At 38.7% G+C, this 15,392-nt stretch overlaps 1 protein-coding gene across 1 annotated transcript in view; it reads right to left on the bottom strand.

Annotated features, from left to right (window-relative positions):
* The window catches only part of QKI (QKI, KH domain containing RNA binding), a 107,880-nt gene extending 92,742 nt beyond the window's left edge, over positions 1–15,138 (bottom strand). The window contains exons 1-2 of the mRNA XM_023524961.1: positions 15,132–15,138; positions 14,714–14,856 (exon numbers count right to left, since the gene is read on the bottom strand). Coding sequence (XP_023380729.1) covers positions 14,714–14,856; positions 15,132–15,138 — 150 coding nt within the window. The remainder of the gene's footprint in view (positions 1–14,713; positions 14,857–15,131) is intronic.
* Positions 15,139–15,392: the final 254 nt, after the last annotated feature.

Here is a 15,392-nt window from a genome sequence, read left to right as displayed (position 1 = left end):
CTGGTTATCTATGTCTTCCTCTTCTCCTGATCAGTCTTACAATCTTTGCAAAGAATTTACCTTTGCTTTCGTCGACTGAGGTATACTGCTTTCAAAAATGGCCACAATTACCCATTCACCCCTAAAGGTATCCATTCCACCTGCAGTGTAAATCTGCAGCTCCTCTCACCCCTTGAACCTGGGCCAGCACTCACTCGCTTGGCAAAACGCTGCAGTGGAAAGAAGGGTGTGTGCATTAAAAGCCTTTCTCGGTCTTAAGTGAATTACCCTCTCAGAGCCCTATTACTCCCACGTAAACAAGCTCAGACTAACCTACTGGAGAATGAAAGACAAGTGACCCAGTCACCGTCAATGCCCCAGCCCACAGCCAGGCAACCAATAAAAGCAGAGCTGCCTAGCTGACCTGCAGCTGACCGCAGATGCAGACCAGCACTGTTTTGTTGAACACAGACTAAATGACCAGCCTGCAGAAGAGAAGAATGAACTAAATAAATGGTGCTTATTCTAACGTAAATTTTTGGAATAGTTTACTATCACGCAGCAATAATCATCTGATACATTGATTTTCTTAATTTTGTAGGTTTTTAAAAAATTTTTAATTGATTTCTACTCTAGCTTTATTACTTTCTTCTACTACTTTTAGGTTTACTCTGTTGTTATCTTCCCATTTTTTGAAATGGATGCTTAGCTTATTGTACCCTTTCTTTCCTCACATACTTTTAAAGCTTTAAGTATTCCTCTAAGTTGGCTCTAGCTGTAATCCAAAGTTCTGATATGTAATATTTCCATTGTCAGTCAGGTCAAATGATATTGTTTGAATACTTAAATGTGTTTTTCTCATCTCTAACATGACAATTTCCTAATTATCTGTTATTGATTTCTAGCTTCTTACACTATAATCAGAAAACATACTATGTATAATTGTATACAAAGAATTACACTATAATCAGAAAACATACTATGTCAATTCTGTAATATTTGTCCAGACTTGTTATTCAGGATAGCACATGGTCAATTTTTTTAAATATTCCATGGGTGCTCAAAAAGAATGACAATTCCTCTGTGATTAATGTTGGTTCTTTGCACTTTTTAGTTCTATTTTTGCTTTGTATGTTTAAGGGCTGTGCTATTTGGTATATACAAAGGTAAAATTCATCCTTCTATCATTATGGAGCGGTTCTCTTTATCTTTAGTAATACCTTTTGTCATCAAGCCTATTACTATTAATAGCGATACATTTTGTTTGGTTTTTCATGGTATTTCTTTCGTGATGCTATTACTTTCAATCTTTTGTTATCCTTGTATGTTAAATGGGAGTCCTTTAAACAGCATCTAGATGAGTTTTGTTTCTTCATCCAACCTTGCAATCTTTGAATTTTAACTGGAACACTTAGCCCATTTGCACTGTATGATTTATATCTGCCTTCTCGTTAAGTACTTTCTACATGCCCTATGTATTTTATGTTTCATTTTCTTTCCTGCCTTCTATTAGCTTGAAAGTTTTATGCTTATTTACCCTGGAGATTACAACATCCATCACTTAATTATCAAACACTAACGTTAACTTGTTCTTTCACCCCCTCCTCATTTCCCCATACGACGCAGGGGCCCTCCAGACTACTTAATAACACTTATCTCAATCCAGTTTATGTGCTATTAGTTGTTTTTCAAATTTCACATATTCACATATACATACATATACATACATACATACATGTATATATTTTAACTCAATAAGACATTATTAGTCTACACAAATAACGTTCAGTTAGATTTACCTATACATTTACCTTTTTCACTGTTCATCTTTCCAACTAGGCTCATTTTTTACTTCTGCCTGAAAAACGCCCTTCAGTATTTCGTTTAGTCAAAGTCTTCTGGTGATAAAGTGTCTCAGTTTTTTCTTACCTGAAAAAGTCTCATTTTTGATGGGCTAAGAATTCTAGTCTGACACTTATTTTCTTTCAGCACCTTACAGATTCTTTACCGTCTTTTCTTTGCTATTTCTTGAGAAATGAGCTCTGAGTCTTACTGTGGCTCCTTTTTGCTACTTTTAACAGGCTCATATATACAGAAAACAAATTGATAGTTGACAGAGGCGCGTTTGGAGAATGGGGGAATATAGTCAATTAATATTATAACTATGTATAGTCCCAGGTGGGTGCTAGACTAATTGGGGGATCACTTTATAAATTATATAAATGCACCTGTAATTAATATTAAACACTATCTAATGTAAACTGTAACTGAAAAAAAGTAAAAAAAAAAAAAAAAAAGATTTCCTCCTCAAAATCAGTTTTTATTTTATTTTTAATGCCTACAGCATCTGGTATTCCTAGTTAACATTACTTTTAAGCAGTTTTACTGTGATGTGCCTACGTGTGGCTTTTGTTTCGTGGTTCGGAGTTTCATAAATCCGCAGCTTTATTTCCTCGGTTTGAAAGTTCTCAACCACACTCTCTTCCAACACGGCTTCTGCCCCATTCCATCTCTTCTTCTAAGACTCCGATTGTGCACATTAGACTCTCTCAGTACATTCCTTTCATTTTCCACATTCCCTCCCAGGTTACCATCCTTCTGCCTCTCATGCTGAGTATTTCCTTCTGATCTGTCTTCTACTTCACTAATTCTCTCTTCAAATGGTTCTAGCATCTTATTAAACCTGTTTATTCTAACTAAGGAATTTTTCACTTTGAGTTTTCTTTTACAGTTCCCACTTCTCTACAACTTGTCTTTTGACTCACACATAATACGCACAGCTCACATGAAGCCTAGGTCTGACAGCTGTAACACAACAGTCTCTGTGGATTTGTTTCTACTGTTTTGTCGTTTCTTCACATTTTTGTTATGTCATCTTACCTTTCTGTGTGTTTATTTTCTAGTGTGTGCCAAACATTATACTTTCTAAATAGCTTACAGAAATAATATAAGGCCTCAAATGATATTGCCTTCCTCAAGAGAGGAAATATATCAGCTTTTGCCAGGCACCTGTTACTAGCAATCCAAGATGAATCGCATTCAGTACAATTTCACGTATTGAGACTGACACAATTTGATGCTGACAGGCAATGTCTGAGGGCCTGGGGAATTCTGATTCACTCTTACTCCTAGCACGCACACTCATCACAAACCCTACCCAAAGCAAAGCCTGGGGGTGGGAAGGAGTCCGCACAGACAGGTTACAGACTCAAACACGCTCCCCAAAGTCCAGTCCCTCTGCTGTCCTCTCCAGATTCAGCAAATGTACCCAGAGGAAAAGGAGTTCACAAAAGTCAGGCTTACGTCCTTGATTATCTGCCCTCCTCAGGATCCTGAACTAGTAATTATTCACGATGTCGCAAGGTCTCTGATGCATTCAAGCAGATGTTTTTCATACTGTGTCCTATTATACTAGAAATGCTCAGATGGTCTGAATTACCTTGTTAAATCCTTAAAAAGAGAAGCCCATGGCATTTTTTAAGAGGCTGCCTTTTAATCTAAATAGGTCTAGAAATGACATAACTTCAGGTAGTATGGAGTAAAAACTGCTAGAATGAGGATCTGAGGAAGAGAACAAGGACATATCACATAAAGTCTACCAACAGGTCTGGCCCTCTGTTCACCGATAGCAAGCTCTTCCTACTTTTCTGCAACTTCCTAACTTCACCTTTTTATACAGTCATTGGATCTACAGAACTTCACCCTCCCCTCCTCCCCACAAAACCACCTAAACAGTGACAAGAATCTCTATATCCCATCCCTCACTCATTTCATTTAGTAGAATACAAAATAGCCTTCCATTTTTAAATTTTGCTCAATAAAACCTTTAAGATTTGCTATCTGGTAAAGAGTGAAATAGATGCTAGGGATTAAAAAAGGAAGAAGAGAAAGAAGAGAGGAAGAGAAGAAATTCTCCCTGCTCTCAGGAAATCTGTGAAAATCCCTTTATTTGTTACCTTGATGTTTCTTAAAATAACTAGGTTTGCCAGCTATTCAATAACAGTTGTGCTCTATACAGATCCTTTTCCAAAGAAACTCATATATTGGATACACAGTATATATATAGATAGATATATAGACAGACAGATAGACGTATGTCTATCTGTCTGTCTATCTATATCTCAACTAAGTCAAAGAATGTGTGGAGAAATGCATTATGAAAACAGGTACTTAAGCACTTCCAATAACTTGTTTTTGACTTGTGTCTTTTGTCCAACTGGCTGGCCTGCACTTCACGACATAAAACACTTAGAAGACTCTCTTTGGCACATCCTATTCTTCTTACATATTAAACCTCTCCTGCTGGAACTACAGCATTAAGATTACACAGAAAAAGACTTCACCACAGCTAAATAATCCTCGCAATTATTATCCATTAATAAGAAATGTTTTTAAACTAGTCAAAACCAACATATTAAATCTGTAACACAAAATTTACTAACCTTAAAAATGAAACCATCTCAATCGCCCAAGAGCCAACAAACAACAGTTCAAGTGGGTTAAAGTACACACCACTGGGATTCTAACACAATTGAAAGTGTCAAGGTTATCCTTCTCAAAATGTTGTAAGTAGAGAACGGAAAAAAAATTAATCACAGCAGCTGCTTTGTCTATTGCAACCAATTTCCAAGTTAATATCGTTTGCCTTGCACTAAAATTCATTCTGTGTTGATTTATCATGCTAGTTCTGCAGCTTCATTCAATTAAAACAATGTCACAACACATTCAAAGAAAATCATTTCAAACAGCTTGAGCTAACTGCAACTTTAAAGGCCAAAATAAGGGAAACAAAGGAGAAAAAAGACATTCATTAACTCTGTTTAAGTACAGACCTTCTCTATGGCTCACCAATTATCTTTTTGCCAAGTGGCCTGTTATTTCCTAAAGAGGTGAACAACAATTATGTCTACTGCTATTCAATGCTACTTACTTCCTTTTAAAGAGAAATGACAGATTGATACCAATGACAATATACAAAACATTATGGCAAATATTTCCATTAACCTTTTAAGAAACCTACAATTAAAGATAAAACCTCCTGTGACACACCATCAAAAACAACAAGTTAACTAATAAAAAATGGATTACCAAAAGCAGTTCAGTGAAACACTTCTAAGAAATGTTAAGGAGTAATTTCTGCTTAAAGTTTTGGAATAACAATGTTTAAAAAACATGCATTTCTCTGGTTGTTTTTTACACGAGACTGATAATCTGTTTTTAAATATTGTGTCTAGCATTTCTAAGGCAATTTTTATTAGATACCTTACAAACCTTACATTATATCACATAAGCAACATAATAAGTATGAAATACACACCTTCAAATGTTTACTTGTTGATGAAGCCTTTCGCTTAGCAGATGACAAAAAAATGAACGACCTACTGTAGTCAACACTAGTGAGCCTATCACATGCAGATGTGTAAGATGAGAGAAGATGTATTTAGCAGTACAGCAGGTGCTCAAATAACATCCTTTCGTTCAATGTCATTTCTTTATAACGATGAGATGCCCTAGGAACTGAACTCTTGTTTATTATCCATTAGCCGCTGGTAAAAATTGGTTTCATTATACCTCATTTTGCTTGAAGTTGCAGAACCTATTAATGACTTTAAATGAGGACTTACTGTACAACTGTTTTTAAATAAAAATACCAGAATGAATATATCAAAATGTCTTGTGCTTGCTGGGGAAGAGAAAAATTTTATCTCTTTTCTATCTTCATATTAATTCTAGATACGCGGCCAAATATGACTCCTTATGCTAAATAATTACTATAGGAACCAATTTGCAAAACTTTTCATATATAAGGCCTTTATACACCTCTTCTGTTGGTGGCACAAGGCTATGTAAGCAGAGGCACTTACACCAGCAGCTTTAAGGGGCAGCGGGAATAGTAACCAGTAATAAACACAATATGAAATCTGTGGCATATGAATTTGGACAGCCTAAATTATGACAAATCATCTTTTGAGTATAAATATAATTGAGAAACAGTCTGAACCCATTGAAAACAAACTCAGGTGAGTAAGATAGATTATCCTTCCAGAAGCTTTATAACAAGTGCTTAGGACAAATATTAATTAACCAATTAAAATAAAAATATGAAGCAAGAAAAGCCAAAAAGGATATTATGACCGAAGTAGACGACAATGTATTTGACTGTGTAAGGCCCAAACTCATACACAAGTTCTTTTTAAAAGACCCCAAACTACCTTCCAAACCTATATTCAAACCTATCATCCTTCCATTCAGATACGTAAGCAATTCACTGTTCTCTAAAAACAGCAGACACTGTTAAATCTGCTTCCCTGCAGCACCTTCCTTCACCCTTCCTTACCGATAACCATGTCAAATCTTCATCACACAACACCGAGCTCAAGTGCTGCTTCTGCGGTTTCTTTGTGTATTTCTGATTCCCAGACAGTCGTTTCTCCTTCACACTGACCATCTCAGAGCATTCTGCACCCAGCTTCTCAGAGCCCCTATCACAGAGAATGCAATGATCCGTATGTCTCTTTCAGGTCAGTCCTCAAAGTCAGGAACCAGCAACACCTGGTTGTTGCGTTGTTTTGTTTTGTTTGTTTTGTTTTGTTTGTAAATCCACAGAGCCTCACGCAAAATGCAGTCCAGAAAACTACTATTTATTCAGACTGCCAAATAACACAATTTGGAAGTGTTCAGAGAAATTATACAGTGATTTTTTCATTCTCACAGGAAAAACTTCCACTACTAAATAAATGCAGCACAAGAACTCTTATACATTTCAGAAATTTCTCAAATAGTAAGCCTGACCAACTCATCTCAGAATAAATTCCAAGTGATAGCAAATGTCATAAAAACAAAACTATTATTTCCACTTTCCATTTCAATAATGGAAGTACCATGAGTGCAAAAACTGTGTCATTCAACTTTTCATAGGTGCTGAGTATGCTCTATTAGTGATGGTCCGGTATAGGCCAGCTTTCAATGCTGGGCAACTCTATATGCATTAAGTCACTTGATCCTCCTAACAACACTGGAAGGCGCTTACGTTACCACCTACAACTCATACACGAGAGTTTACAAAAGTAGCCCAAACCGCCGAACACCTAGATTGACTATAGGGTTCAGGTTCTCCTAAAGGCCTTAAACACATGCCCTGATCACACCAGAAACTCACGTTTGGTTTTCTCATTCTTGTTGATGATTCAAAAATGTTAAAAGCTTATAAAAACCCTCTTCAGATTCAAGTGTACTATCAGAATGAGTCCAATTGTGTTTTTTATAATTTTTTCTCCATCTATATACCAAAACATATTATTAGACTACTTTTACATAACCACACCTTACCTTTTCAATATTTTTGTGACTTTACTAACTAGGATTACTGCTTTAATAATAATCATATACAACTTTTTAATTCTTTCTTATTTATTTATTTATCTATCTATTTATTTATTTATTTAGGCGAGGCAACACTTGATTGACCTCACAGACTGCAAGGACCTTGTCAGCTTACAATCCCTTATTTTTTACTCCTACAGTACCTGGTCTTCCTAGGTGGTCTCCCAATCAAGTACTAACCAGACCACAATTTTTTTTTATCTTAATTGAACCTTTTGTATGAATGAAAACCTTTATGTGATTATTGCTTCATCTGCATATTTCAATGACAAATATATATAACTTTAAAAAAAGAGAGAGAGAAAGAGAAGAATATGATTATTTGAGCTTATAAGTGTCACCAAGATGAGTCAAGATGAAATATGTAGTTCTGACCATAGATTACAAATACGTCCTAAGGCTCTTCGAAATTGATTTCTTAAGTTTTGCTGCATAAGTATTACCAGCCTCATACACTGTTCCAACATTATTAATTCAGCTCTTAAAGTGATGTGTTTTTGGCACAAAGTTTTGTCATATTTGACCTCCTGATAATCATTTTTTATATTATAACCCTGGTTCAATGTTTCTACATTGTTATGAACGACTCTACTCATAGTGGCTTTTAATTCAATTATGATACTCTGTTAATGCAGTATACTTATCATCTCTTACTCTTGATTCTTCTACATTAAATTATAAAACTATCTCATCCCTCTACATTCTCTATTTTCAATGAAAAGCATCCCTGGCAAGGCCCTCTCTCATTCTTTGCCTCCACATGTAATAGGCTAAGAAATCTTAAGATTTTCATTAATCTGTCCCCTTTTCTTCATTTCAGCTGCCCCTGCCTTGGTTTAGGTCCCTGGCACTGCATAACTGGATTATGGCTGTAATAGTACCTTGAGAGTACAGATTATGTCTTTTCTTATTCCTTGCCAGTTGCCCATGACAGGCCACACAAGACATTCTGGAAGAGTGACGTCAAAATTTTACTAGTTTATAGTCAGATCTCTTCTTTAGCCTTCATGTTTCTAATAACTTTTCAAAAAGTTTTTCATTTTAATCTGTCTTTAAAATTACGAATTTATACTGCTTTTATAGAGCCTTACAAATAAAAAAGGCAAGAAATAAACGTTCATTGTTTTATAACCCCCCAAAATACTATAAATACATTTTTAAGATCAATCTATACCAAATAATAAAGAAAAAACTATCACACCAATGTGAAACAGAGATGGCCAAGTTCATGCCAGGTAGGCTACTTACTGATATTGTTTTGGGACTTGGCAAAAGCGGTGTTCTACAGCAGTCAAAACCAGATTTCAGAAGTCCAAAAGAAAAAAAGTCATGAAATTGACCTCCACTAAATTGATCTGTTTAAAGTTATAAGTCGATAATAACAGTTGCTCTACCTAAAACTTAAAAACATGCTCCATATTATGAAACCGTACACTAAATTAAAAGCCTCAACAGGTTAATATGTAATCTGAAATATTTCACAACTCCATTCAAAAATATATACTAAACCTTCTTAATATCAACAATCTGTTTAATAGTTTCCTTTATAAACTACCCGAGAGATGTATAGGTTTTACTTTTAAAATATTATATATATTCTCACTCAAAATTAAGATCATACCCAGATAAAAATCAAGGTTTAAGATAAATATTGAAAAAGAAAACTTTACTAATCATTAAATTTTGTTTTAACATCCATTTGTTCCTCAGATGAACAAATGTGAAAATAGTTTGTACCAAAACTCTTGAAGACTCTTAATTCCTTCAACACAATAAACAAATCACAATAGTCAAAGGGACAAAAGCCTAAGGAAAGACACCTGCATTGACCCCTCTTCTCATAACCCCTGCAAAACAAATGCCAGCTCAACAGCCAATTTGCAGGTGACAATCTTGAGAAATAGAAGAAAAGCACCAATAACCCTATACTAACTCAGAAGCTATGACTAGCCAATTTTTATCTGCAAACCCAAGAAAAATGAATTGAAAGGGAACTTAAAATTCATGCTCCACTGTTAACAAAGAATATTATTATGAGACTACAGAGAGTACTGTGAATAAATCTATACTATTAGTCACCGGGCTGGGATCCTACAAGCTTGAAAAATACTCGAAAAAGCATTCATCCATCCTACAAACCTCTAATGATGTGTCATCATAATAACCTAGACCCAAGACACACCTTTCAAGGCTATAATCATTCAGAATTAAAACCTATTTTACAAACATGGGAAAATCAGTTACTTTCACATGAAATCTCTGCGAAAAGTCTCACTACAATTTCAACACATCACACGTCCCAAGCAAACAGCTTAGCCATCTAATCCGTTCATGTATATACAGAATGACTAAGGTCCCCAACAGCTAGACCATGCCAATATTTGGAACTTATCTACCACTGTAGTAGAGCCTATGAAACATTTTCTCATAATTCAAAATTGATAACTAGGTAAACTTAATAACAGAATTACTACTGACTCACTGAAACATAACATCTTTTACTTACAGTGATCAGTTAAATCCATTCATATACTGCTTATAAGATCTTCATTGATTCAAACAAGTCCTTAATGGGTCAAATTACCTGTTGGATGGCCTATGGATAACTCTTATCTTCATTCATGTCTGTCATTTTATGAATGTATGATAAACTTAAACAGTATTAAATGATTTAATGCGCTATTACCTTTCATATAAGACTGCGGGCTCCTCGAGGGTAGGATATTTTCCTTATTCACAATCGCAAGAACCATACTGAGTACTCTATCAGATGCCATACACTTGTTATCTCCATTCCTGGAAACAGTTCTATGAGTCAGACCTTATAAATTCACAGACAAGGAAACAGATCCCCCAAAATTAACATGTGCTCAAAGCCAGTGGGACAGTCTCAATGATTTTTCAGTCTCCTTCTCACTGCGGACAGTGACTTAATGCAGTTTTTCAATCTCGGCACTCCTGACGTTTGGGCAGGAGACCTCTTTCTCACGGAGGCTGTCCTGGGCGCTGCGGGATGTTTGGCAGCATCACTGGTGCCTGCGCACTAGATGCCACCAGTAACCCCTCCAAGTTCTGCCAACCAAAAGTATCTCCAGATATTGCTAAATGTCCCCGAGGGGCAAAAACATCCCCCGCCGACAACTGGTGGGTTAACAGAATGTCAGTGAGCAGGGCAAGAGCAGAGGCCGTAGGCATGCTCAGGCAATCTGGCTTGTCCAGCACTCCAGTGACCTGCCACGAGCGAGAACGCTCTAAGTAGCTGCTGCCCCTTTGAGCTGGGCCCAGCAGGAACTCAATCTAAACTCAGCTGCTGCTGGCCTAGATCCACCTCGGCCAATCAGCCCAACATACAGTACAGAGTCAAGAGCACAGAAATCAGCGCGTCATGTGAGACACTGAGTTTTACGGCAGCCTGTTATGGAGCGTCATTGTGGCACCAGTTGACAAATACCACCAGAAAGGGGGTAAGCCAGGATTCAAAACCTAGGCCTGCCTGGCTCACAAACCCATTATCTCCACTAGGTTGACTTTTATCAACTGAATTGGCATCCCCACTCCCAGGATGCACTTGGTGCACAGAAGAGATGCAACGGAAGTCTGCTTTATTAATAGAAATATTAATAAATATGAATTCTGTAAAAGTTTTTCTGTACATTTTCAGTAGGCCACCGATACTGCCTGCTCATGCCCACAGCAAGGCGCTGATTCACAAACGGTGAAGGACATGATTCAGCATCGCCTCATTTCTGAGACACTAGATCTAAGACTTTCTTCTGTTTTCATCCCAGAGCTGTACACAGCCAAACCCAAAACAATCGCTCCAAATTCACACTTCTATAAATAAGTTGCTATGTGCAAATGCAAAACACAAGTTTTACAAAAAAAAAAATTTTAACAGTATTTGAAAGAATGAGGCTTTCATATAGATATGAACAACAAATATTGTACATCTAATAATTTACCAGATACTTTTCCAGGCAGCGGGAATATGAAAACAGACAAAATCCCCATCTTTGTGGAGCTTACATTCTAATAACATTTACGCAGTATAAAGGCATTTTCCAAGTGCTTTACATGTATTAACTCATTTATAACTCGCTCATAACTCCTCATACCCTGCGGAAGAGTAACCGTATTACTACCTCCACTACGGAGATGAGTACACTGAAGACCAGAAATAACAAGTAATGTGCCCCAAGTTACAAAACAAATAGCAGAGCCAGACAGGGGTCTGGACTGAGTCCATACCTTTGACCCCTATGCTTCACTGCCCCTTTGAAACTTTAATAGTAATAAAAGCATCTTTTAGTCAAATGGGATAAATTCACTCACAAAGTCAAGCTTACATACAAGCGGGGGTGGCGGATGGGAAAGACATTTTTGGTTGCCAAGCATCTACAGCTCATACACCCACCTGTGTATCTATCTACAAGGCCACACCTGGATGCCTGACTCCAAACTCAACACCTCTGCATCAGAACCGCTGAACCCCACCCCCCTCAGTCTTTAGGATTCAGTCTTTTAGTGTTCTGTTACTTCATCTGAGCAAAACCTTTGAGCTATTTGACTTTCCCTCACATGCAGGATCTGGGCATTTCTAAGTCCTCTCGGTCAAGTTCCTCCTCTGCTCCACAGCTGGTCTCCTTGCTGCCACCACGCCCAACAGCCTTCCTTCACCCACCCAGCAGCCAGAATGAAGCTACCAAACCCCACGGAGCACATGTCGCCCTCTGGCTCAAAACATCCGAATGGCTTCCCATTCCACTCAGAAGAGTACGTGAAACCTGTAGTGGGGCCCACAGTCCCTATAGGATATGGCCCCTCTGCTCACTCCCTCACCTCGTATCCTACTGTCCCCTTCCCAAGCACGCTCATGCCAGGGTCACTGTTTTTGCGGTTCACTCTGCCTGGAATGTTCTTCCCCGCAGTGATTTCCATGCCCTCCTCCCCAACACTCGGCTCCCATCTCTGCGTTCCCTTTGTCTTGTAAGAGATTTCCTGACTATAAACACACAGTCACTGTTTATCTGCTCACCCCACTTTTTTTAATAGCACTGACTGTACCTAAAGTTAATATTTGTTTGTCTGTTTCTGCAACTGCAATGCCCGCTCCACAAAAGCAGAGACGTTGTTTAGTTCACACCCTACCCAGCTTATTCTGACGATGCAAAATGAGGCCGTGCTTCCCACACCTGAGTGCGTAGGCATCGGCCACACAGACTGTACGCCACACTCTCCAATTCAACCAGTCCGCGCTGCGGCCTGCACGCTCATGAGTCCCCAGCAGGTGTGGGTGCTACAATGCCGGGACCCCATTTTAAGAACCACTGATCCAGACAATACGCCTTTTTCTAAAGAAGAACCAGGTTATATTCTCTAACACGGTCTCATCTTAAATATTCTACATTAATGACTAATGCTAAAATTTTATCCTTTATAGTTTACACAAGTAAACTATGGGGACCACTGCTTTAGGAGATACAGAAACACCAAACAATACGAGACTCCTGTTAGAACAGCTGCCCAAATCACAATGTCTGATCTCCAGGCCTCCTCCCAATACCCAGGGTAGGCCCAGCGCAGTCGAATCTCGGTTATGTTAGTATCCTGTCCCTTGGTCACGGCAGATTGAGCCAAAACAGGCTCTCCCTAAAATCTGAAGTTCAAAGATAAAGTCTGGGAGGCACTGATGCCAAACTACATTTAGAACAAGGCTCTCACCAGAGAAGGCCCACACTCCTGCTGGGCGCTCAGGGGCCCTGATTCCATCTTTCATCCTCCCTGCTGAACCCAATTATCCTCCAACAAATTCCCTACATTATCGAGAACTATTTGTATGTTTGCAACCAAAAATACTTATAATACCAGTAAATGGTATTAGGATTTATAGAAAATTGTATTGGAAATACAACTTGTGAAACAGCAAAGCTTTTTACCATTAATCCAAATTAAGACATTTATTTCCCCTGTCCAGATCACTATACTGTCCCTACAGCCACTGAATCTTAGAACACACATAGCATTTTCGACCCTATAATACCAACTATTTTTTGTATTTGCTTTCAGAAAAGTCCTCTGAAACCTAGAGAAAAGCTGCCAATTTGCCAGTATTTATTCAATAGGTAGTGCAGTGGTCCCCAGCCTTTGTGGCACCAGGGACCGGTGCTCTATGAGACTCTAATGCCTGATGATCTGAGGCGGAGCTGAGGCGGTGATGCTGGCGCTGGGGAGCGGCTGCAGACACAGATGACGCTTTGCTAGCTCGCCTGCCGCTCACCTCCTGCTGTGCGGCCCAGTTTCTAACAAGCAATGGATCCATACCACTCCGTGGCCCAGGGAGTTGGGGACCCCTGGGCCACGGACTGGGAAGCAGCAGGTGCCTTTTATGTCCAACGTCATGCACACCTGCAGCACAGCAATGACTAACAAAAACAGGTTCTTATTTTAAGTACCTTACATTTTGCTAGGGAGAGAAAAATAAACAAGAAAAATGTCAGATAAAAATTTCTATGCAGAGAAATAAAGAGACTTAGGTGAAATAATGAGTAACCAGATTGCTTTTAGATAATATGGTCAGGAGAGGCTTCTCTGACGTGACATTCAATGTCGCTTCAATGACAAGAAGCCAGCGAGTAGAGATCAGTGCACAGCTAACACAGGTCCTTAGGCGGGGAACAGGCCCGACTTGTTCTAAAAGCCAGTACGACTGACTGCACAGAGCACTGAGGAAGAGGAAATCATCGACGGTGAGGTCTGAGACAGAAAGGACCACACCACACTGTACACCACGTCGGGCTCTGTAACAAAAGGCAGAGTTTGGAGCTATTTATAAATTTATTGGTTATGGGACAAGAAGACTCTTCACAACAAAATGCTTGCACAGAATAGTCGAGCAAGGGACTAAGATGAACAAAAGATAAATTACAAACAGTGGTTATACAATTTTTAGAGCTGAAAGGAACCTTAGCTGTCACAGAGGCCAAACTCTCATTTCACTGGGAAGATGGTGCGGCCAGGCTGTGGCTTCTTTGAGGTCGAGCCAAAGAGGAGCTCGGAGCTGTACTTGGTACGCTAACATTAACGGCCAAGGCTCTTTACGTAATTCCTGCCGATCCAAAATCTAGAACTAAGTCTTTAGCCATGTACATTTCCAAAGGTGACACAGCAGCAGTCAAATGAAAATATATTTAGAAATATTTTAAGTTATCCATGCCAGATTATTCACACTTTACTCCTCGCATGAGGTTTTTCTTAAAAGCGGCTGATAATACTCAAGTCTTTCCCACCAGACATCTCTCTTCCCACAGTACGTAAAGCAGAGGAGACATGGGACGAAACGCGGCATACTTACGTCCGGGTACTCCTTCACAGGCACGTAAAGCTTCTCTTGTAACTGAACAACAGGCCCCACCGCGTCGGGCAGCTCTGCACTCCGCTTCTCGGTGCTGCCATTTAATGTGTCATTGTACATGTCTTTCCGTACTCTGCTAATTTCTGTTGAAAATAAAAAATTTCAATGTGTTAGACGAAAATATTCTTGCTAATCCAGGGGAAAAAAAAAGAGGGTAGGGTGGATGCCACTGATAAAATGTGAAAACTCAAAGAAGAAACAAACTGTTGGGCTATTCTATCATTCTCGGGATTAAGTCAATATTGAACAAAAGTATAGCCTCACTTTGATTCCTACCAGAAATCAAATTTATACACCAAATAATACAATTTATTAAAACTAACTCAGCGCCCAAGCTCTTATCCACTATGATACAGACCTGTCATTTTATCGAATTTCTCCATTTGTAAGCGAGGCCAGTCATTCCAAATGATAACGTCGACTGACGACTGTAAGAATGCACCTGACAAAACTAACGCCAATGCTCTCTTCTACTTCCGAACTGACAGATTACAACGGACTCGCAGATCGCAGACTGAGCAGAATTCTGAATCTGAGACCCGGATCTGGCGGATAAAGCTTGAGGCACAGAAGAGATGGAGATGTCTTAGAGAGGGTACAGGAGAAGCGACATTTAAGG

This window comes from Pteropus vampyrus, unplaced genomic scaffold, assembly GCF_000151845.1.
Source record: "Pteropus vampyrus isolate Shadow unplaced genomic scaffold, Pvam_2.0 Scaffold512, whole genome shotgun sequence".
NCBI classification, from domain to species: domain Eukaryota; kingdom Metazoa; phylum Chordata; class Mammalia; order Chiroptera; family Pteropodidae; genus Pteropus; species Pteropus vampyrus.
This window is presented reverse-complemented; position numbering and strand designations above follow the sequence as displayed.